At 36.6% G+C, this 27,572-nt stretch overlaps 1 protein-coding gene across 9 annotated transcripts in view; it reads left to right on the top strand.

Annotated features, from left to right (window-relative positions):
* The window catches only part of Rb1cc1 (RB1-inducible coiled-coil 1), a 63,832-nt gene that overhangs the window by 16,453 nt on the left and 19,807 nt on the right, over positions 1-27,572 (top strand). For 6 of the 9 annotated variants that reach the window (XR_015619628.1, XR_015619627.1, XR_015619626.1 and 3 more), the window contains 14 exon segments: positions 4,656-4,762; positions 6,464-6,578; positions 10,289-10,415; positions 10,558-10,728; positions 14,176-14,378; positions 15,929-16,355; positions 20,002-20,172; positions 20,714-20,898; positions 21,085-21,271; positions 21,351-21,432; positions 21,524-21,585; positions 23,565-23,668; positions 23,907-24,033; positions 24,115-26,006. Coding sequence is in view for 4 of the 9 variants with exons in the window: in NM_001107901.1 (NP_001101371.1) it covers positions 6,508-6,578; positions 10,289-10,415; positions 10,558-10,728; positions 14,176-14,378; positions 15,929-16,355; positions 20,002-20,172; positions 20,714-20,898; positions 21,085-21,271; positions 21,351-21,432; positions 21,524-21,585; positions 23,565-23,668; positions 23,907-24,033; positions 24,115-26,006 (3,809 nt within the window). In the remaining 5 variants the exon portion in view is untranslated. 9 annotated transcript variants of the gene reach the window in all.

Genomic DNA, 27,572 nt, shown 5'->3' with positions numbered 1-27,572 from the left:
AAAAATGGAAATAGAAACAATAAAGAAAGCACAAAGGGAGACAACCCTGGAGATAGGAAAAAAAAAATCAGAGTTATAGATGCAAGCATCACCAACAGAATACAAGAGATAGAAGAGAATTTCAGGGACAGAAGATACCACGGAAAACGTTGATCGACACAACCATCAAAGATAATATAAGATGCAAAAAGCTCCTAGCCCAAAACATCCAGGAAATCAAGGACACAATGAGAAGATCTAACATAAGGATAATAGGTATAGAAGAGAGCCAATGTTCCCAACTTAAAGGGCCAGTAAATATCTTCAATTAAATTATAGAAGAAAACTTCCCTAACCTAAAGAAAGAGATGCCCATAAGCCTACAAGAAACCTGCAGAACTCAAAAGGATTGAACCAGAAAAGAAACTCCTTCCGTCACATAATAGTCAAAACACCAAATGTACAAAACAAAGAAAGAATATTAAAAGTAGTAAAGGGAAAAGGTCAAGTAACATATAAAGGGAGACCTATCAGAATTACACCAGACTTCTCAGCAGAGATTATGAAAGCCCGAAGATCCTGGGCAGATATCATACAGAGACTAAGAGAACACAAATGCCAGCCAAGGCTACTATATCCAGCAAAACTCTCAATTAACATAGATGGAGAAACCAAGATATTCCATGACAAACCAAATTTACACAATATCTTTCTACAAATCCAGCCCTACAAAGAATAATAGATGGGAAATTCCAACACAAGTTGGGAAACTACACCCTAGAAAAAGCAAGAAAGTAATCTAATTTCAACTAACCCAAAAGAAGAGAGACACAAAAACATAATTTCACCTCTAACCACAAAAGTAACAGGAAACAACAATCACTGTTCCTTAATATCTCTTAACGTCAATGGACTTAATTTGCCAATAAAAAGATATAGACTAAGACTGGATACTTAAAGAGGACCCAGTATTTTGCAGCATGCAGGAAACACACTTCAGTGTCAAAGACAGACATTACCTCAGAATAAAAGGCTGGAAAACATTTTTCCAAACAAATGGTCCTAAGAAACAAGCTGGAGTACCCATTCTAATATTGAATAAAATCCACTTTCAACCAAAAGTTCTCAAAAAAGATAAGGAAAGACACTTCATATTCATCAAAGGAAAAAAATTCACCAAGGTGAACTTTGAATCCTAAATATGCTCCAAATGCAAGGTCACTTACATTCATAAAAGAAACCTTACTAAAGCTCAAATCACACATTGCACCTTATAGAACATAGGAGATTTCAGCACCCTACTCTCTTCAATGGACAGATCATGAAAACAAACTAAACAGAGACATAGAGAAGCTAACAGAAGTCATGAACCAAATGAATTTAACATATTTATAGAACATTTTATCATAAACAAAAGAATATACCTTCTCAGCACCTCATGGTACCTTCTCTAAAACTGACCATATAACTTGTCTCAAAACAGGCCTCAACAGATGCAGGAAGACAGAAATAATCCCATGCATCCTATCAGATCACCACAGAGTAAGGCTGGTCTTCAACAACAACAACAACAACAAAGACAGAAAGCCAACAAATACATAGACGTTAAACAACGCTCTACTCAATGATAACTTGGTCAAGGAAGAAAGAAAGAAATTAAAGGCTTTTTAGAATTTAGTGAAACTGAAGGCACAACATACCCAAACTTATGGGACACAATGAAAGCTGTGCTAAGAGGAAAACTCATAGCTCTGAGTGCCTGCAAAAAGAAACAGGAGGGAGGATATGTCAGCAGCTTGACAGCACACCTAAAAGCTCCAAAATAAAAAGAAGCAAATACATACAAGACAAGTAGAAGGCAGGAAATAATCAAACCCAGGGCTGAAATCAACAAAGTAGAAACAAAAGGAACTATACAGATAATCAGCAAAACCAGGAGTTGGTTCTTTGAGAAAATCAACAAGATAGATAAACCCTTGGGCAGACTAACCAGAGGGCACACAGAGTGTATCCAAATTAGCAAAATCAGAAATGAAAAGGGAGACATAACAACAGAATCTGAGGAAATTAAAAAAAAAAAAACACATCAGATGCCACTACAAAAGCCTGTATTCAACAAAACTGGAAAATCTTGATGATATGGACAATTTTTTAGACAGATACCAGGTACCAGTACCAGTGTTAAATCAGGATCAGATAAGCGATTTAAACAGTCCCATAATTTCCAAAGAAATAGAAGCAGTTCTTAAAAGTCTCCCAACTAAAATAAGCCCAGGACCAGATGGGCTTAGTGCAGAATTCTATCAGACCTTCATAGAAGACCTCATACTAATACTGTCTAAACTATTCCACAAATTAGAAACAGAAGGAACACTACCCAATTCCTTCTATGAAGCCACAATTACCCTTATACCTAAACCACACAAAGACCCAACAAAGAAAGAGAACTTCAGGCCAATTTCCTGTATGACTATTGACGCAAATATACTCAATAAAGTTTTCGCAAACAGAATCCAAGAATACATCAAAATGATCATTCATCATGATCCAGTAGGCTTCATTCCAGGGATGCAAGGATGTTTCAGTATACGGAAACCCATATAAGCAATCCATTATGTAAAGAAATGCAAAGAAAACATGGTCATTTCATTAGATGCTGAGAAAGCATTTGACCAAATTCAAAAGCCCTTCATTGTAAAAGTCTTTGAAAGATCAGGAATTCAAGGCCCATACCTAAACATAGTAAAAGCTATATACAGCAAACCAGTAGCTAACATCAAACTAAATGGAGAGAACTTGAAACAATCTTACTAAAATCAGGGACTAGACAAGGCTACCCACTCTCTCCCTACTTATTCAATATAGTACTCAAAGTCCTAGCCAGAGCAATCAGACAACAAAAGGGGATACAGATCGGAAAAGAAGTCAAAATATCACTATTTGCAGATGATATGATAGTATATTTAAGTGGCCCCAAAAGTTCCAGCAAAGAACAAGTAAGCCTGATAAACAACTTCAGCAAAGTAGCTGGGTATAAAATTAACTCAACTAAATCAGTAGCCTTCCTCTACTCAAAGGATAAACAGCTGAGAAAGAAATTAGGGAAATGACACCCTTCACAATAGTCACAAACAAAATAAAATATCTTGGTGTGCCTCTCACCAAGCAAGTGAAAATTCTGTATGACAAGAACTTCAAGTCTTTGCAGAAAGAAATTGAAGAAGATCTCAGAAGATGGAAAGACCTCCCATGCTCATGGATTGGCAGGATTAATGTAGTAAAAATGCCCATCTTGCTGAAAGCAGTCTACAAACTCAATGCAATGCGCATCAAAATTCCAACTCAATTCTTCATAGAGTTAGAGCAATTTGCAAATTCATTTGGAATAACAACCAGGATAGCAAAAACTATCCTCAACAATAAACCTCTGGGGGAATCACCATCCCTTACCTCAAGCAGTATTGCAGAGCAATAGTGATAAAAACTGTATAGTATTGGTACAGAGACAGGCAGAAGATCAGTGGAATAGAATTGAAGACCCAGAAATGAACTCACACACCCATGCTCAGTTGACCTTTACCAAAGGAGTTAAAACCATCCACTGATAAATGGTATTAGCCCAAAAGCTCAAATTACCCAAGATACTGTCCATAGACCACATCAACTCAAGAAGAATGACAAAAGAAAATAAGGATACTTTAGTCCTTCTTAAAAGGAGGAACAAAAATATTCATAGGAGGGGATATGGAGACAAAGTTTGTAGCAAAGACTGAAGGAATGGCCATTCAGAGCCTGCCCTGCCACCTAGTGATACAGTCCATATATGCATATACAGCCACCAAAACTAGATAATACCTGTGAAGCCAAGAAGTACATGATTTCAGGAGCCTGATATAGCTCTCCTGAGAGGCTCAGCCAAATCATGTCAAATACAGAGGCGAATGCTAGCAGCAAACCATTGAACTGAGTCGATCCCCGTTGGAGGAATTAGAGAAAGGATTGAAGGAGCTGAAGGGGCTTGAGACCCCATAAGAACAACAACCAATCAGAGCTCCCAGGGACTAAACCACTACCCAAAGAGTACACATGGACAGACCCATGGCTCTAGCTGCATATGTAGCAGAGGATGGCCTTGTTGGGCACCAATGGGAGGAAGGGCCCTTGGTCCTGCCAAGGCTGGACTCCCCAGTACAGGGGAATGTTGGGGGGTGAGCAGGAATGGGGATGGTTTGGGAGGGGAAACACCCTTATAGAAGAAGGGGAGGGGAATGGGATAGGGGCCTTATGGCTGGGAAACCGGGAAAGGGAATAACATTTGAAATATAAATAAAAAATATCCAATTAAAAATATTTAATTAAAAAAGAAGAAAGAATTCTGAGGACAAGAAATGTATTCTGTGAGATTAAACTCTTGAGGCTAATAATAAGTAAATATCATGTAGTCTTGAAGGGGTATATTTTGTTAGGCATTAGTACTGCAGGCTGTTAAGCACTGGTGATAATGTGGTATCATCGTTGTGCATTAAGTGAATGGTCAGGTGGAAAAACTGGTCTAGGTAGAGAGCTATTATTATAGATGGCAGTTTTAAAGGAAAATAATGATTAACATTATGTTGTTATTGTTATCAATGTTGGCATTGATTTCTCTATATGTCTTTGAAATTTCTCTTTTCCAGTTCTCTGAGTTTCACCAGTAATGCCACTCAGTTGCCAATATCAAGCAAGCACATATAAGACACTTGTAATCTTTGCAGAAAAGTAGTTCTCTTCACTGTACCTGGCGGTAAGTCATACTTAAACCTTCATAAGTGTGTTTTTGTTCCATTGACATCAAAGTTTTACCTTTTATTTACCTTTTTGTACATGAAAATTTTATGATTCAGAAGGGAAGGACATAAACCATTCTAATCTAAGAGGTTAATTTCATCAATTTCATAGGATTTCTACCTGCTGCTTGTTAAAAACAAATACAATAAAATAATGATGGAAAAAGTAACAAAGGTCTTAAAGTACAGTTGTGGTACTTTATTGATTATGAAATGCTCACAAATGACTTTTTAAATTGAACAAGTTGATGGCATAGTAGCTTTAAATAATTTCATTTTGAGATCCATCCAGTTTCTAGTTAGTGGTAGAGGGTGATCTTTTGCTTTTGTTTTTAAGGATATGTTTATTTTTATTTCTGTGTATAAGTGGTTGCCTGCATGTATGTCTGTGCCTGATGCATTTAGGGGCTAGAAGAGAACATCAGATCTCCTGGAAATAAAATTACTGACAGTTGTAAGTCACCATGTGAGTGCTGGGAATTGAACCTGGGTCCTATAAGAGCTGCAATGTTCATAACCACTGGGCCATTTGTCCAGTCCCTGGCTGCCGGCTTTTGTGGGGAGGAAAAGGGTTAAGGTTTTTTTGTAGAGTGATCTAGTTCATTACAGAGACAGAATACAGATTAAGCAGCAACAAAGGAGGAAGGGGTGTGTAGGGGTGTGTGTGTGTGTGTGTGTGTGTGTGTGTGTGTGTGTGTGTGTGTGTGTGTGTGTATTTAACTTAGAAATTAATAGCTGTTGTCTGTCTCCGGGGAGGGATGTGCACACAGTTCATGATATATATATTCATTCCTGTATCCTGGAATGGAGGCAAGAGTTGGATGTCACTTTGCTCTTTGTCTCCTCTACCTTTTTTCTTGAGACAAAATCCTTTTTTAAACCTGGAGCTAGGTTGGGGACCTGCAAGTCCCAGTGAGCTTTCAGTGTTTTCCTTTCACAGTGTTAACAGTTTCCCTGTGACCTGCCCTGCTGTTTTACATGGGTCCTTGGGATTTGAACTCATATCCTCTTGATTAAGTAGCAAGTACTTTGACCTGCTGAGCCATCTTCTCAGCCCGATAGTGGCCAATTGTATTTTTATATGCTCCCAGAAACAGGAAGCGGTGCCTTTGGAGTTTTTGTTTTGAGATTAAAATCACTGCTTCTTAGGCTGGCCTGGAACTTAATTAATATGTAGCCTAGCCTGACTTTGAACTCCAAGCCATCTTCCTGCCTCAGCCTCCTGAGTACTGGTTTTGCAAGTATGTAACTGCTCCCTTCTCTTAATACACACATATATATTGTTTTATGTTGTTTAATTCTCTGTTGAGGATTAAATCTAGAACCTTTTGCATATTGCATGCAAATCAATTATTCTGGTGAATTACACACCCCCCTCCTCAATTTTTTATTCAGGGTGTAGAAAACATGAAAAATTATACACATTTTTCTAGTGGTATGCCTCTCTTTTTTCTATACAAAAGCTATCTGTCCAGTGTAGGACTGTTGCGCTTTTCACTAGTCTTATTCAAAATAAAACAAAACAAAAGTTGTTTGCATGATCCAATTTAGCTATCTTAAAATCAACACACACTTTATTTTTTGTTGTATAGCAAGGTTGTTTTATCATAGTGATCAATCTTATTCTTGAATAATTCCCTTTGTTTTTTTTCACTTAGGAACCACATTGGAGGGTGAGGTGTCAGATTCCAGAAAGATCATCATGAAGTTATATGTGTTTCTGGTTAACACTGGAACCACTCTGACATTTGACACTGAGCTAACTGTGCAAACGTGAGTTATATTTCACTTATCCTTTGCTTTTCCAACTTGACTTAATGAAAAAAAAATTACCTATTTTTAAGAAAATATTCTACCATGGTGGGGATGACAGAGTCAATAAAAACACTTACAAGAACAGTCTGAGTTTAATACCCAAAGCCCACATAGGAGTGACAGTTGTTATGATGTGCTCTTGTAAGTGAACTTTGGGAAGATCCCTCTGGATAGACAGTGTAGCTGAATTTGTTGAAATTCAAGACAATGATACTGTCTTCAAGGAGGTAAATCTTCTTCCCAAGGATAACACTTCCTAAGGAAGCTTTCATGTAACCTCATGTGCATGCACTTGTACCCATGCACATATGAATACACATATAGATATTTGAATACACATACAAACATTTTTAAAACCCTGTTTCTAAAACAACTGGGGGCTAGGGAGTTGGCTTAGCAACTAAAGAGCACTTGTCGCTTCATTATGAAGAGAACAAAGTTTGAGTCCTAGCACCTATATGGTAGCTCACAACTGTCTGTATCTTCAATTTCAGGGAATACAGTGCCCTCTTCTGACTTCTGTGACACCAGGCCCATATGCAGTGTGCAATACACATAAAAATAATAAAATCAATAAATCTAATTTTTAAAAAAATAACCAATCTATGTGAAAAAACTAGCCAGCTGGGAATGTTAAGCACGTTTTGTTCCAGCACTCACTTTGGAGGCAGACAGGCATCTGCGTTTCATGAGTCAGGGATACGTAGTGATACCTGGGTCTCAGAACAAACAATAGTCATGTTGTAAATCTGAAACCTCGGTATCATTTTCCTACTCATCATACATAGTTTATTATAAAATGCTAAAATTAAATTCTGGAAATTGTGCTTTGTGGTTTTGCATGACTGTAATTCACAGTTTTAAAAAAGGGTAGTTCTAAGCTAGGTTTATTAGAGCAGTAGCGTCACTTTGCTGTTTTCGTTAATTTTGTACTACATTTTATTTGTGTGTGTTTATGTGAACGCTTGCACATGCAAAAGTACATATGAGGAAACCAGAGGACAATTTGTGCAGCTGGGTTCTCTTTTCCATCTAGATCCTTGGGATTAAATTCAGGTTATCAAGCTTAACAGTATCCTTTATCCACTGAGCCATCTTGTCCATTTGTTGTTTTTATTCTTATACGAATTAAATCAATGGGCTTGTTTTGCTTATTAATGTGAGAATAAAACAAATGGACTATTCTTTTGTAATTTAGTGAAGCTCATTTCTAGTCATTTTCTATTTTGGCCAGGATATCAAATATTTGAATATTCTCATAAGCTTATAAAGTACAAAGGTTAGTTCTCAGGGCAAGGAAAAAAGTTCTCCCAGGGAGAAGAACAAGTAGGTACATACCACCTTCAAGGCTGTTTATTGTGGTGGTTTGATAGCATTGCAGAATAGTCTCCTACTGAGGTTATTACAGACACTTTGAATAACTTTTATTTAGAAGAGAGCAGGAAGATAGCTGGAAAGATGCACATCCGTTAAGAGCACTGCTACTCTTGCACAGGAGCTAGGGCGTGTTTGCAGAACCAACATGGTGACTCACAACCTCCTGTTGTGAAACTCCAGTTCCTCTGGGCAGGAAGCATACCATGCATGCATGCATATCTGTGCTTGTACCTGAAAAGCTCTCACACACAAACTAAAGAGGGTTTTTGTTGTTGTTTTTCATGTTTGTTGGTTTTTTAGTTTTAAATGGAACTAATGGGGACTGGAGAGATGGCTCAGTGGTTAAGAGCACTGACTGTTCTTCCAGAGGTCCTGAGGTCAATTCCCAGTACCACGAGGTGGCTCACAACCATCTCTAATGAGATCTGATGCCCTCTTTGGGTGTCTGAATACAGCTACAGAGTAGACATATAATTTAAAATAAATCTTTAAAAAATGTTTAAAAAATGGTACTAAGTTAGTTCTACTCTCTCCAAGAATCTGTAGTTAGTTCGTGAGTTCTGGGGCAGAGAGATATTTTCTTTAGTAGTGGCTCCAGTAGTAAGTTGCTTATACGTCTGTATATAACCCCAAGCTCTTGAAGTAACTCTAATTAAACCTTAAAAAGGAAGTTTTAGCATGAAAGTAGAAGAAAGGTAGGAAGTAACTGGAAAGAGAAAGGAGACTAATGAGAGTAGAAGGGAGATAAGAGGAAAAGAGTGAAAATAAAATTTGTGAAAATGTTTAATGAAATATTAATTATGATGTACAATTAATATGTATAATTAATATGTGCTAATAAAAAGCTTTTTAAAAATGGCACTAAAGGAGCTGAAGAGTTAGCCTTGGAAGATTTTGCTTATGCAAGCATGAGGACTTGAGTTTGGATTCCCAATGCCCATGTATAAACCCAGTGTTTCAATGTGTGATGTTTCATTGTGTGCCTGTAACCCCAGCAGGGTAGGAAGGGAAGCAGCAGCATGCAGAGACAGATGAATCCGTAGGGCTTGCTGTCAATTCAGTCTAGCCAAATAGCAAGCTATAGGTTCAGGGGGAAATCCCTTCTCGAAACATAGTGGAAAGCAATGGAGAAGGACACTCAGCATTAACCTCTCGTGTCCACATGCAGGCACAGATGAATGTGCCAGTATATACACCAAATAGACATAAACGCACAAATGCCACTAAGGGGTTACTTTGTGATTTTTGTTTTATTTTATTCATTCATGGTGCAGGCTTATGAATGTTGGTCATGTGTAGAGATGTGTCATGTCTTGCTCTATCACCCTCATCCTTTTCTCTCCTACTGAGATAGGAGCTTTCATTGAACCTACAGCTTTCTGATTTGGCTACCCTGCCTAGCCAATCCATCCCAGGGGCCTAGGGGATCTGCTACCCTGGTGCTGGGGTTACAGACTTGACCAACTCACTGCCTTTATATGAGTCCTGGGGATTTAAACTCAAGTCCTTTTGCTTGTACAGTGGGCAGTTTATCCACCCAGCTATCATGAACTTATGTTTTAAATACATTCATTTTTTTTTTTTAAGATTTCTTCATTTATTATATATAAGTACACTGTAGCTGTCTTCAGATACACCAGAAGAGGGCATCGGATCTCTTTACAGATGGTTGTGAGCCACATGTGGTTGCTGGGAATTGAACTCAGGACCTCTGCAAGAGTAGTCAGTGCTCCTAACTGCTGAGCCATCTCTCCAGCCCATACATTCATTTTTTATTGATACAGTTTTACTTCTAAAAGAATGATTTCTCATTAAGTTCAAGTGCCCAGGATCCTTCTAGGATCACAGATTTTAGCAAGTAGCTATAGGAATTTTATTTTTTGAACCAGTTTTCATGTGATTTAGATTTAATGTACTTTCTATAATGTAGTTTGAAAATCTTAATCACACATCTTGTGTTCTGAGGAGTTCTACCAAAATAGATGTCAGCTTAAACATACATGTATGTTAATTTATACCTTTTACCATTATACAAAACCCAAAAAAGTAACTTTGTATCCCGCCTATATTTTATGGGTTCACTTTTAGATATGAAAAACATAGGCATTTAATTCACGGCCAGCCAGTTGATGGTGGTATCCAATTTAAAAAAGGGGAAACTTTTACTACTGTTATTTGAGAAAAACCTTAGAATGAAATTAGTAGTCTTATTATGGGGTGTGTGTGTGTTTATGAAGTGCTTTTACAAAGGTGTTACAAACATGTAAATAACTAGATTTTGTTTTTCTAAGTGTGGCTGATCTGAAGCATGCCATTCAAAGCAAATACAAGATTGCTGTTCAGCACCAGGTGCTAGTTGTCAATGGAGGAGAATGCATGACTGCAGATCGAAGAGTGTGCACTTACAGCGCTGGGACGGTAGGTGTCAAAGACCCTGGACTGTGTATTCTGCTTTCTTAGCAGAAGGGAATAGGGACTCTGTTTTTATATTAAGGACAGTATACAAGTGTATCATTTATAACACTTATATTTCTATCATTTCTGCATTTTTTTGACATAGGACACAAATCCAATTTTTCTTTTTAATAAAGAAATGATCTTATGTGACCGTGCACCTGCTATTCCTAAAACCACCTTTTCAACAGAAAATGACATGGAAATAAAAGTCGAAGAGTCTCTTATGATGCCTGCAGTTTTTCACACTGTCGCTTCAAGGACACAGCTTGCAGTGGTATGATATAAACAATACTTTTAACTAAATGCTTCTAAAAGCACTCAAGTCTAGATAGCAAAGAAGTCAAAATTGTGCATAGGTAACATGAGAAATTCCAGCTCTTTCTCCTCTTACAGTTTTTGTTTTTTATCGTATGTGCGCCTGTCAAAGAATATCTAATGGCTCTCAATAGGTTCTCAATATAGTTTCAGGGATTAACTCATCTGCTTAGTAGTTTCGTTATAACATTCTCTTCTACTTAAGTGTAGGGTTGAGGGTTGGAGCTAAAGTTAGGTAGATCATAGTTTAAGAGCATGCATTGTTTTTCCAGAGGACCTGAGGTTTGGATCCCAGGATCCATTTTGGTCGATGCACAGCTGTCTGAAACTCTAGCTCTAGGGTATCTGATGTTTCTAACTTCCACAGAACCTGTACTTATTTATTACACACATACACACAATTGAAATTAATAAAAAAATTTATATTTTATAGTTAATATACCAAGTTTTAAAATTTTGGTCCTCTGCATTACTAGGTAGTGTGAAAAGATTGTCTTAAATATGACTTGGCAAGCATCTCCCCAAGATGGTGATAGTCACATTATTAGTTTAGAACAGTCTTTAATTGATTAGTTAACCACTACTTTACTAAAGTGTCATTGACTCCAAGCTGTCAAGAAGTTGCTGTGTTTAGTTTTAGATAAGGAAGAAAAATGTTTCTTAGGACCTGTGAAGTAACACAGTCTATATTTTATTGTAACAAGTAACATTTAGAAAAGTGTCAGTGTTGGTTAGTAAAACTTAGGAACTCATATAGATGTGTTATGTAATACTGGACAAAAGATGCTTGTAGCAGGAAAACAGCGGTGAGAACACTTTGCCCTTACAGTCAAAGTGGCACATTGGTTGATGGGAAGCAGAAGGGAATGAATGCTGAGGAGGCTGCTATTCAGCCTAATGCGGAGCCACAGACATTTGTTTGGTTTTCTTGGAGTGGGTTAACCTTTGATATTTGTCTGTATATTAATTAGTCATGGACTTTAAAGGTGCTTTTCTTCTTGTCCACAAGCATTCTGGCTTTGCGACTGGCTGGTAGTAGGAAGTGACTTAACCCAGGATTGCTGAGTCCATTTTGTTGCTGTTGTCATCGTCATAATAAAAGACTTGGTAGTGCTTGAGTCAGCTGAGATCCTCTTGGTGATGGCATCATCTTCTTGCATTAGCTTCTTGGTCTCCTGAGAAAGTGTAACATTAAATATTTAATATAATTTTTACCTTATTAGAGGATGTGGTGATAAAGTGTAAATCAACAAAAGCTTGAACAGAAGGAGAAATTTCAGTGGGATTATAGTCACGTATTAAGGGTAACACTGTGAGCTGGGCGGTAGCAGCAGCAGCCACATTTGATTTAATCCTAGTACTCAGAAGCTGTGAGTTCAAGGCCAGCCTGGGTTACAAAGCAAGTTTCAAGTTCCAAAACAGTCAAGCTACACACAGAGAGAGACCCTGTGTAATAAAAAGGGGCGTGAGTGTGTGTGTGTGTGTGTGTGTGTGTGTGTGTGTGTGTGTGTGTGTGTGTCAGTGTGTCATGATACAGGGTTTCTCTGTTTAGCCCTGTTTGTCCTGGAACTCACTCTGTAGACCAGACTGGCCCTGAATTTAGACATCAACCTGCTTCTATCTACCAAGGGAGCTTAAAAAAAAAAAAAAATCACCACCACACAACTGTCATTTGAATATCTTTATTTTGTCCTTTTATATTCCCTCATTTCTAATTTTATTATGTATTGATTCAGCTATGGGTAAGCAAATGCCGTGTATGATTCCTGAGTGTTTGTCCACTGATACTCACTTTCTTCCTTTTGCACAATAATAGTAGGTTCACCTGGGTCTTGTGAGCTTCCAACCATAGATGATTCACCAGGCATGGTGTTTCACAGGCATGCGTGTGCTTTCTCTATGGAACAAGCCCTAAATCAGAAAGTGAATGATTACCCTAGTAACACTTTGCATCTACATTTGCGTTGATCTTGCTCTAAGATCACTATTCATACCCAGTAATAGCAGTTCAGAGTTTCAGCTGGGTAAGAATGTTGATGTCCCCTATCCCCTCTACACTAGTTGCTTGAATAGCAACTTCTAATACTATGAGAGGCAGTCAGTCATCAGAGAATAAGCTTCCTGGTCAGTACTATCTTTTCTTCATTTTTTGATGAATGTGTGAGCTGTCTTCAGCTGTAGGGTCCTACTGCAAATTTTCACCGACAACCAAGAACAGTGAGTGATAGGGGTTGGGGATTTAGCTCAGTGGTAGAGCGCTTGCCTAGCAGGCGCAAGGCCCTGGGTTCGGTCCCCAGCTCCGGAAAAAAAAAAAAAAAAAAAAAAAAAAAAAAAGAACAGTGAGTGATAACCTACGTTGTATTTTTGTGGGGCAGTCCTCTGGCACACTCCTCCACTGACATCTTAAAATACGTATCCTCTCTGCAGTGCTATGTTTTATAATAGTAACTTGCTCTTTCTGTCACTTCTCCCAACATACAATGTGTATATTATCTGTTCCTCATACATTTGCAACTCTAATGCTAGTGTTACAAGAGTACACCACCATGGTGGCCCACAGTAAAATCTGATTAATTTTTTTCATAGTGTTTTGTGAGATTTGTAGCTCTCTTTTTCTCTTTCTCCTCTAGATTATTTGTTTTTACATAGTTATATTTTACATTTGCTATTTTTCTACTTCATTATTTTCTAGCCTTTGGAAAATTCCATTCTTAATTTATCTCCGTATTCTCTTTGTACCTCCCTAAGTGTCTGAGCTGCTGACAGAGTTCCGTTGAACAGTGGGATGTTATTTATTTTCCACAGGAGCAGAATCTCTTGTGACAGGCAACTTCTCTCATTCAGAAATCTCCCACATTGCTTTTTATTAGTTTGTACTTGATACTTCATTCGTTATAATTGAATTCCAGTCATCTGTTTTTAAAAATAACTATTCAGCTCTTAGGGCTGCAGAGTGGTTCAGTTGGTAAAAACGTTGCTGGTGAAGCATGAAGAGTTGCACCTCCGGTACCTGTACAAAAGCTGGGGATGATGGCATGTGCTAATCCCAGTGCCTGGGAACCAGTAGACAGAAGTGTCACTGAGGCTTGCTAGCCACCAGCCCAGCTCCAGGCACAGACTTCAATTCAAAGGAATAAAGTGGAAAGTGGTAGGACACCCAGCATCTTCTTAAAGCTTTCATGTTCATACATGTACAACATACACATAGCATAACACATACGTACACACATACACACAATTTTTTTTAAAATTGAGGACTCCTGCCTTACAGTTTGAAGATGTGTTATATTATCCTAGAATCTGATAATGCATTTTCAATCTTTCATGTTAGAAAAACTGTTTGAAAATACATATGTATGTAAACATACACACAGACCTTTGCTTCTTTATTTTCCATTTCAAACAGGAAATGTATGAAGTTGCCAAGAAGCTTTGCTCTTTCTGTGAAGGCCTTGTCCATGATGAACATCTTCAGCACCAAGGCTGGGCTGCAATCATGGCCAATCTGGAGGACTGTTCAACTTCATACCAAAAACTCCTTTTCAAGTTTGAAAGTATTTATTCTGATTATCTGCAATCCATAGAAGACATCAAGTTAAAACTTACTCAGTATGTTTATCATTAAGTGGATGTTTACCATGCCTATATCAGTAGTTTTTTTAGTCGCTGGATGTTGGCTGGAGGACACTATTTAAATGATTATTTTTAAGACTCTCTTAAAGCATTTTTGTTATTATAATTATTGTAGTGTGTGTAAGTACAGGGATGTGTGCTTCATAGTGCTTATCGAAAAGCTAGGATAACATTTTGATGTTGGTTCTCTCTTTTGGCTGTGGGATTGAGGCCATTCTTGTTACCCACTCAGCCATCTCACCCTTTTTTACAGTCACACTTTTGGCTTTGTTCTTGGTTTCTTTTGTTCCATCTGTCTAAGAATCTCTTCCTAGCTTTCCTCCAGTTGAGAAAATGTAAATGGGGGACAGGAAGACCAGAACTCACAGACATGGAAAATTAGTATAGGTCCTTTACATATAAATCAACAAGTACTGCTGTGCTTTAGAAGGAAAGTACTAAACTAATCTATAATTAATATGCAAATGAGCAATGCTTCAACCTTAGAATAATAATTACGAGTGCATGCTAGTATATGTACTCTCCAGATTTTGTAGTAGGTTTTTGGTTTTGGGTTTTTTTTTTCCCCTCTACTTTGAATTTACCTTAGAGGTGATAGCATGTATCTACTTTTCCTTCCTCAAATTTTACAATTTTTTTTTTAAAGTGATGCTGGTAACTCAACCCTCATCATTTCCTATTTCAAACAAGCAATTTTGTACCCCAACCCCCATGACTCCTTCTTTTCTTCAGTTTTTAATATTGCAGATTGAGTATTTTAAGACAAATTTTGGTCCTTAGTTGACTTAGGAAGAAATAATTAGTAGGAAAGAGAATGGATAATTGGTAATTGGAAAAGGACCATTTTAAATGTTTATTACAATAACCTTCCCAAGTGCCTATTTTGGGGAGAGTCCTCTAACCCTAACCACATTAGTTTACTTGAAGGACCTGTATATTAAAAGATACAGTTTTATGATAGCTTAAAGATTAAGTATTTTCCTCCATACCCTTCAGTAGCTTAACCCGCTCAGTCTGTTTGCCTGATGTGGTTAGTATAAGAGTTATTCTAAGGTTAGAATTCTTAATTTAATCCTGTATTTTCAATATATTAAGTATATTTGATTGTGTTAAAGGCAGTTAAATTGTGAGGGACTGCTATGGTCAATCTTCATAAGTTTTGATGTTTTTTAATAAATAGGTTGTCTTTGAAACTAGTTTGAAAGTCAGTGTCTACTTCAGTATAATGTAGCTAGCTTTGTGTAAATTGGTATTTTAATTTTAGTCGTCACCTCTCTACTAAGCTGTATTTTTTTTTCTTTTCTTTTTTTTTTTTCCGGAGCTGGGGACTGAACCCAGGGCCTTGCGCTTCCTAGGCAAGCACTGAGCTAAATCCCCAACCCTCTAAGCTGTATTTTTATCTGGCTAATAAATAAGCTTATATGTGAATAAGACTCGGAGCAGTGGTAAGGCTGGTGTTTTGAAGTACAGTGTGATTTCATTGGATGAACACACTTGTTTTACTGACTCATGTTTTATATATTAAGTTTAGGAACTGCGGTTTCAGTAATGGCCAAGATTCCACTGTTGGAGTGCCTAACCAGACATAGTTACAGGGAATGTTTGGGAAGACCGGATTCTTTAAATGAACATGAAGGCTCAGAGAAAGCTGATATGAAAAGATCTACTGAACTGGTGCTCTCTCCTGATATGCCTAGAACAACTAACACATCCTTGTTAACCTCATTTCACAAGTCAGTGGAGCATGTAGCTCCAGATGTCACTGATGCTGAACAAGGCAAAGAACTTCGAGAATCTTGTCAAAGTACTGTCCAGCAAGAAGACGCTCCAGTAGATGCTAAAGACAGTGATCTGCCTTTTTTTAATGTTTCTTTGTTAGACTGGATAAATGTTCAAGATAGACCTAATGATGTGGAATCTCTGGTCAGGAAGTGCTTTGATTCTATGAGCAGGGTAAGTTGTGTGTGTGTGTGTGTGTGTGTTATGGGGGGGATGATTAACAACAACTTGCATTAGAACTTGAGATTAGATCAAATCACTTGTAATCATGCTCTTGAGTTGATTATAAACTTGGGAAGATTATTTGAGATGGTAAATCTTTAGTGCAGTTTGAAGAGTTTTCATAAATACATTTTGAGTGATTCAAGGATAAATCACTACCAATTAAAATGTATTATTGAACATTTCCATAATTTGGAAAGTGGTCTTTTCGCAGTAAGCACCTTCCTATATGAGAATAGTAATTATTCCATCTCCTTAAGAAGTTATCAGTAAGACATTGGGCTTTCAGATACAATTCTAGAAGTAAACATGAGATTCATATTCATATTCTCTTCATATTTGCTCTGTAAGTTGATAGAAAACATTTGCATCAGAAAGGAAATCGCTTTAGTGACACAAAATACTTAATGTTTTGAAGATTTCAGTTGTCAGAATATAAAGGACTTTGCTTACAGGGGTACTTAGTTTGAAAACAGATTTAGTCCTTGATTCATTCGGTCTTCAACAAAATGAAATACCTGAATATTTAGTCTAAGATACCTAGAACAGCACATGCCTACATTGTTTAAGTTGTAAGTAAAATGAGACCCGTAAGATCTTGGCTTCTTAATATCTTTGCCTTTGATAACATCTGATAGGTAATTATTTAATTCACTTTAAGGCACTCGATTCAGCAAAAATTGCAAAAAAAATGAAAGCGAGACAAGTATTTCTGCTTAAATACTAATATCTTAGTAACTAACACTTCCATTTATGACTGCATGATCAACCATATAACAGTAGTTCTAATAACTGTTATCATTGCTATAATTAAAACTGTGCTGGAATTCAGAATAATTTTATATAAAACCTGATGCTTGCTAGGAAGTGTTCCACTACTGTTGTATCCCCTGTACTATATAGGCAGTTTTACTAACTTATCCAGACTGACTTTGAACTCAACTGTGTGGTCCAGTTAAGTCCTTTTACAGTCCTTCTGCTTCAACCTTTTGAGTACCTGGGACTGTATAGGACTTGCTAACAAATCCACCACGAGATATTTTGTTTTTTAATCTCTCAATTAGTACTGTTTATCTCATAGCAGTAGTTTTGTTTGCCAGCAATATAATAAGCAAAAGGTGCTTAATTTGATGGTTTTTTTTTAAAATGCTATTTACAGCCCTTAGTTTTATAGATTAGTCCAATTCTGTTGTTTCATAATGTATGTTTCCAGCTCTGAATTTCAGTAACTGCTTCAGGAAATGAGTTGCGACATAAGGGTTTTTTTTTTTTTTTTAGTTTTAATTTTTGTAATTTCTGACACTTGTGAATTACTCTTGTGTTTATAAATTTGAATCCCTAGCTTTATATTTGTATTGACTGCTAGATGATAATTTTTGTAGTTGTTTTGTTTGCAACACAGTTTTAATTTATACATAAGATTCTATAATTGTTGATTTTTCTTGTAGACTTCTATTTCACAAATGTAGAGGATTTATGCTTGTATACGTGGGTTGCATGTTTATACTTAGCTCACTTTACACTTTCCAGAGTTTATTGATCTTTAGTATTTCTAGTATATCTTTCAAGCCACTTTATTTGTCTGTCTTTCTGTCTCTCAAAGTCAGGGATTCATTATGTAGTCCTTGCCTTGAAATTCTTCTGATTCTCACATGCTGGGAGTAAATGTGTGCACTGTTCTATTTATTGGATAATTAGCTCTGTATAGAGGGAGGGCAGTTTGTTTGAAGGTTGTATAGTTAGGAATAGAGAAGATTAGAGAGTTGGTTTTATAACTTCACTCATGAGTAAAGATTAATATATCAATAAATGCTGATGGTAGAAACTTAAATAATTATTAGTATGATTTATATCAATAAAAACATTACCTGGAAGTTGTAGTTTTTATTATCTTTGGGAAAATGAAATAAAATCATCCATAAAATATTAAATAAATTTTTATTACAGTAAGGTTTTTAGGAATTATGTTAAACTAATTCAAGATAAATCCATTGTTTTTCTCTTTCTGACCACTGTTCACATCACTTGAATTATCTTCCTGTTTTACCTTCCTCTAACCTCATTTAAAGAGCCTAGTCAAATTCTTCCTTTACACATCAAGAGTAGCCAAAAAGACCTTGATCAATGAGATAACTCAGTGGGTAAAGGATATCTTGAATCTGATGTTTGGGTCTTAGATGGCCTCAGGAGGGAATTAACTCTCACAAGTTGTCCTTTGACCTGCATGTATGTATGTATGTATGTATGTATGTATGTATGTATATATGTGTATATATATATATGACACACACACACACATACATACATTTACATTCATGCCCACACACGTGTATCCATTTACATGTGTTTGCACAAACACAAAATAAACATAGTTGAAGAAATCACTTGGTTGCTATCCATGTGTTTATATTGGCAGGTATTCATAGTGCCTTCTGAGGCTTGAAAAGCTGTGCTAGTTTTTCTTCATTAAAACTTGAGCTTAGAATCTGGCAAGATGACTCAGTGAGTAAAAGCCTAAAACCTCATCTTAATTCCCAGGACTCACTGTGTAAGGAGAGAGGGCATTCCTTTTTGGCTCATGTCTTTTTACCCACCAAGGCTCTAGGTTTAGTTACTAGTACTACAATATCAATAGTGATAAAGAAATAAAATGTTCTTTCAAGTTATTGGTGACAGTTCCCACATGTAATCCCAACACTGAAAATTTGAGACTAGCCTGGGCAATGTAGTGTGAGTTCCTTGAATGAGACTGTGCCTCAAAATAAATAAATAAATGTTATGCTTAATGAATGCTAAAACCATACAGAGTAATCCAAATCTGAGGAGGAATCTGTGAAGGAAGCAGCAGAACCTGAGGATGAGGAGATAAACAAAGGTAGTATATTATGCCACAGTTCTAGGAGCCTTTTATGAAACAAGGTCATTTAATACCTGTGACCAGACAGTTTACTAGAAAACAATCACCTTCAAATGCATCATATAATTAAATTTTACACTACAAACAGATAGAAATAAAAAGTCAGAGAACAGGAACGATTAAAGATTAAGAAGCCTTATTGATCAAGCCATTTCCTTACAGTAGAAAGTTTAAATTAAGCATTCTGTCCCAGATGAGAAGAAAAACATTGCCTTTTCAACTCTTTTAATTCTTTTAACCCTTGCTGAGTTAACTAATGCTGGCCTGAACCTTTGGTCTTTCTACCTTGTGTCCTGAGTTCTGAATTACAAACATATGTCAACGTACCTGGCTGTGGAAGATGCTTTGAGAGAAGATGAATTGATGAGTTACCAGCAAAAGAATGGGTTCGTCATTAGCTCCACTTTATATGACCTTGATTACTTTGAAAATAACATATTCTTAGGGATACTGAGTCTTGTTCAAATTAGAGCATTGATTGAGATTTGTGATTCCTGAAATTATGCTCTTGATTTTTGTATTGTGGTTTGTTTAACACCAGTTGTTTAGCATGAGGTTCATTCTATCAACCTTTCTTTGGAACTATAACTCGATTCCTAGTGCATTGGTTTTTTTTGTATCATTTTCTCTTTTGTATCTGACTCCGTAGATTCTACTCACATGTGTTTCCTTCTCATTTAGCTTGACCCAAAGATTATTCAACCGTTTATGTTAGAATGCCATCAAACTATTGCCAAACTTGATAATCAGAATATGAAAGCCATTAAAGGACTTGAAGATCGGCTGTATGCCTTGGACCAGATGATTGCTAGCTGTAGCAGGCTGGTGAATGAACAGAAAGAGCTTGCTCAGGTATTGTGTTCAGCACCACTTGTTTCCAGTCCCAGAACCAAATAGCTGAATTTCATTTTGTGCCACCATCCCTCTCCCTCATTCCTTTCACCCTCTCCTACCAGTCCTTCCGTATTTCGTGGACTGCAGTTTTCCCAGGTAGCCCAGGTCGTCTTCCTGCTGTGCTGTGTCTTCTGGTGGTTGTTACATTTTTATTCCTTGTGATGTTGATGTTTCATGTGCTTATTTTTAATAAGGAAACACAAATATTATAAAAGTCTAAGATAGCTTAGATTTTGTGTTTCCCTGACATTTCAAAGAATTTGTTTGTTTTTGGCTTGTGTTTGGGTTAATTATTGTAATAAAGCTTTCAAGGTACAGATTATTGTAAATTGGCTTTCTGTCCTTAGAATGGCTATTTCTTTTGTTTTCTCCCGTTAATGAGATAGAAATTTTAGAAATCTAAATGAAAAGTAGTTCGTTGTCCATTTTTCTCTTACTTGACAGCTTATGTCATTTATGTAACAAAATTAAACATTCTTAAAACTTTTCCTTCCCAAAGGGATTTTTAGCTAATCAGATGAGAGCAGAAAACTTGAAGGATGCATCTGTGCTACCTGATCTGTGCCTGAGTCATGCAAATCAGCTAATGATTATGTTGCAAAACCACAGAAAACTGTTGGACATTAAACAGAAGTGTACCACTGCCAAACAAGAGCTAGCAAACAATCTGCATGTCAGACTGAAGTAAGAACTTCTTCATATTTTAATCTTCCCAGGAACAACAGTAATTTCCCCCTAATGATTACATTGAAATGCGTATTGACTAACCTTGGGGTTGGACTTTATAGAGCCTTGGTCTTTATAGCTTACCTACAAGATGACTTTTAGCAAATATTGGAGCTGTTGAGAAAAATGATTCTTTATCTGTAGGTGGTGTTGTTTTGTGATGCTTCATGCTGATCAAGATGGAGAAAAACTGCAAGCACTACTCCGCCTTGTAATAGAGCTATTAGAAAGAGTCAGAATTGTTGAGGCTCTTAGTACAGTTCCTCAGATGTACTGCCTAGCTGTTGTTGAGGTTGTAAGGAGAAAAATGTTCATTAAACACTACAGAGAGGTAAGCAATTCTAATTATTTAATTATGCACTAGTTTTCATAATTGGTATATTTATTAATATGAATGTTCGTCTTCTAAGTGGGCCGGTGCTTTAGTCAAAGATGGAAAACAATTGTATGAAGCTGAAAAGTCAAAAAGGGAGTCCTTTGGGAAATTATTTAGTAAGTATTCATTTATTTACCCTTTTCTTTCTTTATTTTTTGACCCTTAAGTAATTTCTAAAATAATTATGTTCCTGGTTTCTTTGTACAGGGAAGTCCTTTTTAAGAAATCGTCTGTTTAAGGGACTGGACTCCTGGCCTTCCTCATTTTGTGTATGTATTTTCTAACCAAGACTAAATTCTATGTTATAAAGCCTCATTTTTTAGTATTAGAGGCATTTATCAGAAACAGAAGAAGTTGTGAGTGATAGGATTGAATTACCATAAAATGTTCTGGCTTTAAGGGTTATCTGGTGTAAGCTTTAATATGTGTTAATAATTTTGTGTTTGAGATTATATTTTAATTACAGTGTTTCTCCCTTCCCTTTCTTCCCACTAAAATCTCCTATATACACCTTCTAATCTCAAATCATGGACTTTAAAAAGCCGTTGGTATTATATGCATATATGTGTATACATAAATATTCTTAGGCATAATCTGAGTTCATATAATGCTACCTACATGCATGCATATTTTCAGAGTTGACCATTTGGCACTGGACAATTGATTAGTGTGCCCAACCCTGGGAAAGGTCACCTCTCCTGCTCCCAGCTTTACTCAGTTGTTTGTAGTTCTTTATGTAGGGTTAAGGCATTGTGGGCTTTCCCCCATGCATCTTGGTGTTTTGTTAGTGTCTGTCTTGTTTAACTCATGTTCAGGTGGTCATGTTGGTGATATGTGTGGGTATAGCTTCTGATGTTACTAGAAGTCCCCGATCCCCTGTCTCCTACAATCTTTCTGTCCCCTCTTTCCATTGAGTCTTTAGTGCTGAAGTATTTATAGAGGTATCCTTCAGTTTTAGTTTTCTGTAGTCCTTATTGCAGAAGAGCAGTTCCCTTGATGAAGGGTGAGAATGTATGCGTGTTTGTAGGTATAAGGACAGATATTTGAAGATTGCTGTGAGGGATTATGTTATTAGTGAATCAGTGGTTCTGTGTTCTCCTATAATAATCCTGATATCACTAGGACTGAGTAGCAGTTAGGTTTCCAGTACCAGACATGGTCTCTTTCTGTTGAGCAGGTCTTCAGTTAGCGAGCTTACTACCAAGGCGTGAGTGAGTGCTTCACCACTGTTTTATTGTCCAAGAGCTCAGAGTAGGCTGGCATAATCAGCGGCAATGCAGTTTTGTTTTTTTTTCTTTTTTTTTTTTTTTGTTTTTTTGTTTTTTCTGCTTTTCATTGTATCTTTTTGTAGTCTTTCTGCTGTCTGTTGTCATTTCATCCCATTGTCTCCATGCCACTTCATTATTTGAGTCAATAACTTAAATCTTCAGTAAATCTTCCTTAAAATTAAACATGAAAATATCACTCGATATATTTAAGGGCAGTTAGCTGGGCTTATCAATTATTTAAATAGAAAGAAACATGTTTCATGATCAAAGAAATTTAGGAAATGCTGTGTCCCCCCACCATATTAAGACATCAATTTCAAACATTTTTCTGCATGGCAGTACTTCTTCAGAATGCACAGTTATAATTAGCATTCACATACTCATTTATCAGTGAGCCTGTTTTATGAAGATTATCCTGACATGCTTAAATCTTCTTGACTAGTGGTTAAGATAATTGGAGTTACTTTTAAAAGATACTAATTCTGGCCAGGATTATAAGAAAACAGCTAGTAGATCTTTACAGTTCGTTTTTCATCTAGAATTAAAGTTTGAATTCTTCAAAATGAGAAGAGAAAAGAAAAAAAAATCTTCCTAAGGTACATCAACAAAGTTTACTGTAGAGAGACCTCTCGTGACCATTCTCAAGTCCAGGGAAGATTGGAGAATAGCGTCTACCCGGTGTAACATGGCGCCATTTAGTGTTGGTGAGATACTAGAATGTCTATAGAATGGTGCTAAAGAACAAGCCTACTAGTTACCACCAAGAAACTCAATTTCCAGACGATTAAAGCTGCATAGAGCTAGCGTGCTCTGTCATGTTTGCACGGTCTTTTGTTTAGTTTTATTATTATTCTCTTGTAATTGTGAGAAGATCATTTGATATGTGTTTGTCAGTCTCTTAGAGTGGATTTAATTGTTGCAAGACATCATCGTAAATAAATTCCATTTATAGACTTCCTCTTATAAATTTCCATTTATAGACTCAGAAGCCTCGAAAATTTGACTGTGAACTTCCAGATATATCATTAAAAGATTTACAGTTTCTTCAATCATTTTGTCCTTCAGAAGTGCAGCCATTCCTCAGGTAACAGCCATGACTACTTTTGACTAGAATTGACCTTAAAATGATGAACGCTATGATTTGTTTTCTTGTGGCTTCCCTAACTTGTTACACTGGATGTTTTTAATGATCGTACAGGCTTCTTTCAGTCTGCCTGTCCTTGCTTAAGAAGGACTGGCCAGGTTGTTCATTGTTTTTAACAGAGTGAAATAATTTGTTTGCAGTTTTTGTTAGAAACTAAAAATCTATCATTCTTTTTCAGGGTTCCTTTACTTTGTGACTTTGAACCTCTACACCAGCATGTACTTGCCCTACATAATTTGGTAAAAGCAGCACAAAGTTTGGATGAAATGTCACAGACCATTACAGATCTGCTGAATGAACAAAAGGCAAATGAATTTTAAATATATTTATTAATATAAGATGTTTGCACTGTTATAGATTTTTGAGACTTTCACTTTGTGTTTTAGGTATCCACAAGTCAGGCATCTCCACAGTCAGCTGCTTCTCCAAGAATAGAAAGTACAACAGGCATTACAACTACTACCTCACCAAAAGCTCCTCCTCCACTAACTGTTCAGGATACTCTATGTCCGGCAGCGTGTCCCTTAGAAGAGCTGTCTCCGGATAGCATCGATGCTCACACATTTGATTTTGAAACCGTCTCCCATCCAAACACAGAGCAAACAGTTCACCAGGCTTCTATAGACTTGGACTCATTAGCAGAAAGCCCTGAGTCTGATTTTATGTCTGCTGTGAATGAGTTTGTGATAGAAGAAAATTTATCGTCTCCGAACCCTATAAGTGATCCACAAAGTCCAGAAATGATGGTGGAGTCGCTTTACTCTTCAGTCATCAATGCAATAGATAGTAGGCGCATGCAGGACACAAGCACACGTGGAAACGAGGGCTTTGGGGATCGCGCTGCGCTACATGTCCAGCTCGAGAAATGCAGAGTTGCTGCCCAAGACTCTCACATCAGTATACAAACCATCAAGGATGATCTGTGCCACTTCAGAACATTTGTACAGAAAGAACAGTGTGACTTATCAAATTATTTAAAATGTACAGCTGTAGAAATAAGAAATATTATTGACAAAGTAAAATGTTCCCTAGAAATAACACTAAAGGAAAAACATCAGCAAGAACTCCAATCTTTAAAAATTGAGTATGAATGTAAACTTAATACTCTAGAAAAAGACAGTGAAGAAAATGTAAATAAAATTTTAAAATTGAAAGAAGATTTAGTATCCCTTGAGGAGGCTTTACAAAATAAAGACAGTGAATTTGCGATAATTAAGCATGAAAAGGATGCTATTGTCTGCATGCAGCATGAGAAGGATCAGAAGTTGTTAGAGATGGAAAATATAATGCATACTCAAAACAGTGAAATTAAAGAACTGAAGCAGTCACGAGAAATGGTGTTAGAAGACCTGAAAAAACTGCATGATGAAAAAATAGAGTCATTGAGAGCTGAATTTCAGTGCCTAGAACAAAATCACTTGAAGGAATTAGAAGACACACTGCACATCAGGCACACAGAGGAGTTTGAGAAAGTTATAACAGACCACAAAGTATCTTTGGAGAAATTAAAAAAGGAAAATCAGCAAAAAATTGACCAGATGCTAGAATCTCATGCCTCAGCTATTCAGGAGAAAGAGCAGCAGCTGCAGGAATTGAAAGTCAAGGTTTCTGACTTGTCAGACATGAGGTGTAAGTTAGAGGTTGAACTTGCACTGAAGGAAGCAGAAACAGATGAAATAAAGATCTTGCTGGAAGAGAGCAGAACACAGCAGAAGGAAACACTGAAGTCTCTACTTGAACAAGAAACCGAAAACTTAAGAACAGAAATAAATAAATTAAACCAAAAAATTCATGATAATAGTGAGAGTTATCAGGTGGGTTTATCAGAGTTAAGATCTTTAATGACAATTGAAAAAGATCAGTGCATTTCAGAGTTAATCAGTAGACATGAGGAAGAATCTAATATACTTAAGGCTGAATTAGACAGTGTTACAGCTTTGCATCACCAAGCATTTGAAATAGAAAAAAAACTGAAAGAACAAATAGTTGAATTGCAGACTAAATTGAACTCAGAACTGAGTGCTCTTGAAAAACAGAAAGATGAAAAAATAACCCAACAAGAAGAGAAGTATAAAGCTCTTATACAGAACCTTGAGAAAGACAAGGAAAGATTGGCCATGAACCACGAACAAGACAAAGAACAGTTAATTCAGAAGCTTAATTTTGAAAAAGATGAAGCCATTCAAACTGCACTAGATGAATTTAAGCTGGAGAGAGAACTTGTTGAGAAAGAGTTATTAGAAAAAGTTAAACATCTTGAGAATCAAATAGCTAAAAGGTAAGTATTAAGCTTAGAATGTAATTTACTATTTCAGATGTATGTGTTAATTATAATATCTTGATTTGTTGATTTTTCTATAATTAAGTAGAGGAACTGAGGAATTTTTACCTGTAGAATACTATTTATCACAAACATGAAAATAATATTACATAAATTTACTACTGTTGGAGCTAGGCGTGAGAGCTTATGCCTATAATCCAAGTGCTTGGGAGTCTGAGACAGGAGGATTGCTATGGAGTCAAGCCTGGGCTACAGAGTGAACTAATTTAGGCTAGACTTTGTCTTAAAAAGGAAACACAAATTGTTTTCAGAAAAATGTTTTTGAAACATGTGATTTGTACTTTTTACTAAATTTTTCAGTTGAAATTGCTTTTCTTTTCCTATATAATTTTTTAGAGTTTATGCCAATGAGAATATGCAGAATGGTCCTCAATATTGCTTTCTGGACACTACAATTTCATTTTTGTTTTCTCTGGTTGGAAAGCTAATTCTTTTAAATTCTAGATTTCTTGCTTATGTGTTTCTTCTTATATTTTTAATGTCTTTTTTTGTTTGTTTTGTTACCACAGATGGGTTTAGTATTTCCATTTTGTGGTGGGATTTTACACAGTATGGTAAATCTGTCATTTAGTCCTATCATTAGTTCTCAATGTGAGTATTGTATTGTTAGCGTGCATGTGTGCATGTATGTGTGTATGTGTATGTATGTTTCTGCCTGTATTGTAATGCTGATTTTAGACTAGCTCTTTTTGTATTTATGGGAGGTAAGAGGGTTTAATAGACTTGTGGAAATAAATCTTTGAAGACAAAAAGTCAAAACAGTGTAATGACTGTGAAAAAGCCCATTAAAGAACTGGATGGTAAACTGGTAATAGAATATATTAGAATTATTGAAGTAGCTGTACTATAAAACTTGAGTTTAGTTCTTACTTAGTATAGCATGGACTAGTGCAAGTTTATTCTGGGTAACAGGATCAGGATCAGTAACAGATCAAAAAAGCAATGAAATGAAAGGAAATTTTAGCCTTTCCAATTGACCTTCCAAGATTCTTGCTGATAGCAAGCTAGAGTGATGAGAAGCCAAGAGTAGGAGATGAAGAATTTGATCCAGTATTGAGAGAGATCAGATTGCAGGAGTGGGAAATTTTCTCCAAACTGACGTACAGACTTCATGCTACAGCTGAGCAGTGCAAGCTTGACAAGAACAGTTGTCTTTGGAGTCTAAAAAAGACTGACTAATGTTTAGTGAAACTTTGTCAAGCTCTCTTAAAGATCAAGACATCCTCTGAAGTAACCATCAAAGTTGATTCTCCATGGCTCACTGGGAAGCTACCACAGTACTAAAGAACCTCTTAAAAGCTGCGAACGTTGGCTTAAATCTACAACATAAAATGAGTTGTTTTCAGTTACTTGTCAGAAAGTTTCTGTGACACAACCGGCTACAACCACTTCTGGAGAATAGGACCGGGCCTCTCTTCTGTCTTCCAAACCTTGCAGGTGTTCTTTTATTGCATATTTGAAGCTCTTCAAGGGATTTTGGGAAATGTAGAATCTCTGCCTTGA

The sequence above is a fragment of the Rattus norvegicus genome, chromosome 5 (assembly GCF_021556685.1).
Source record: "Rattus norvegicus strain SHRSP/BbbUtx chromosome 5, alternate assembly SHRSP_T2T, whole genome shotgun sequence".
Classification (NCBI taxonomy): Eukaryota; Metazoa; Chordata; class Mammalia; order Rodentia; family Muridae; genus Rattus; species Rattus norvegicus.
Note: the sequence above shows the minus strand (reverse complement) of the source record. Positions and strands in the feature narration are given on the sequence as shown.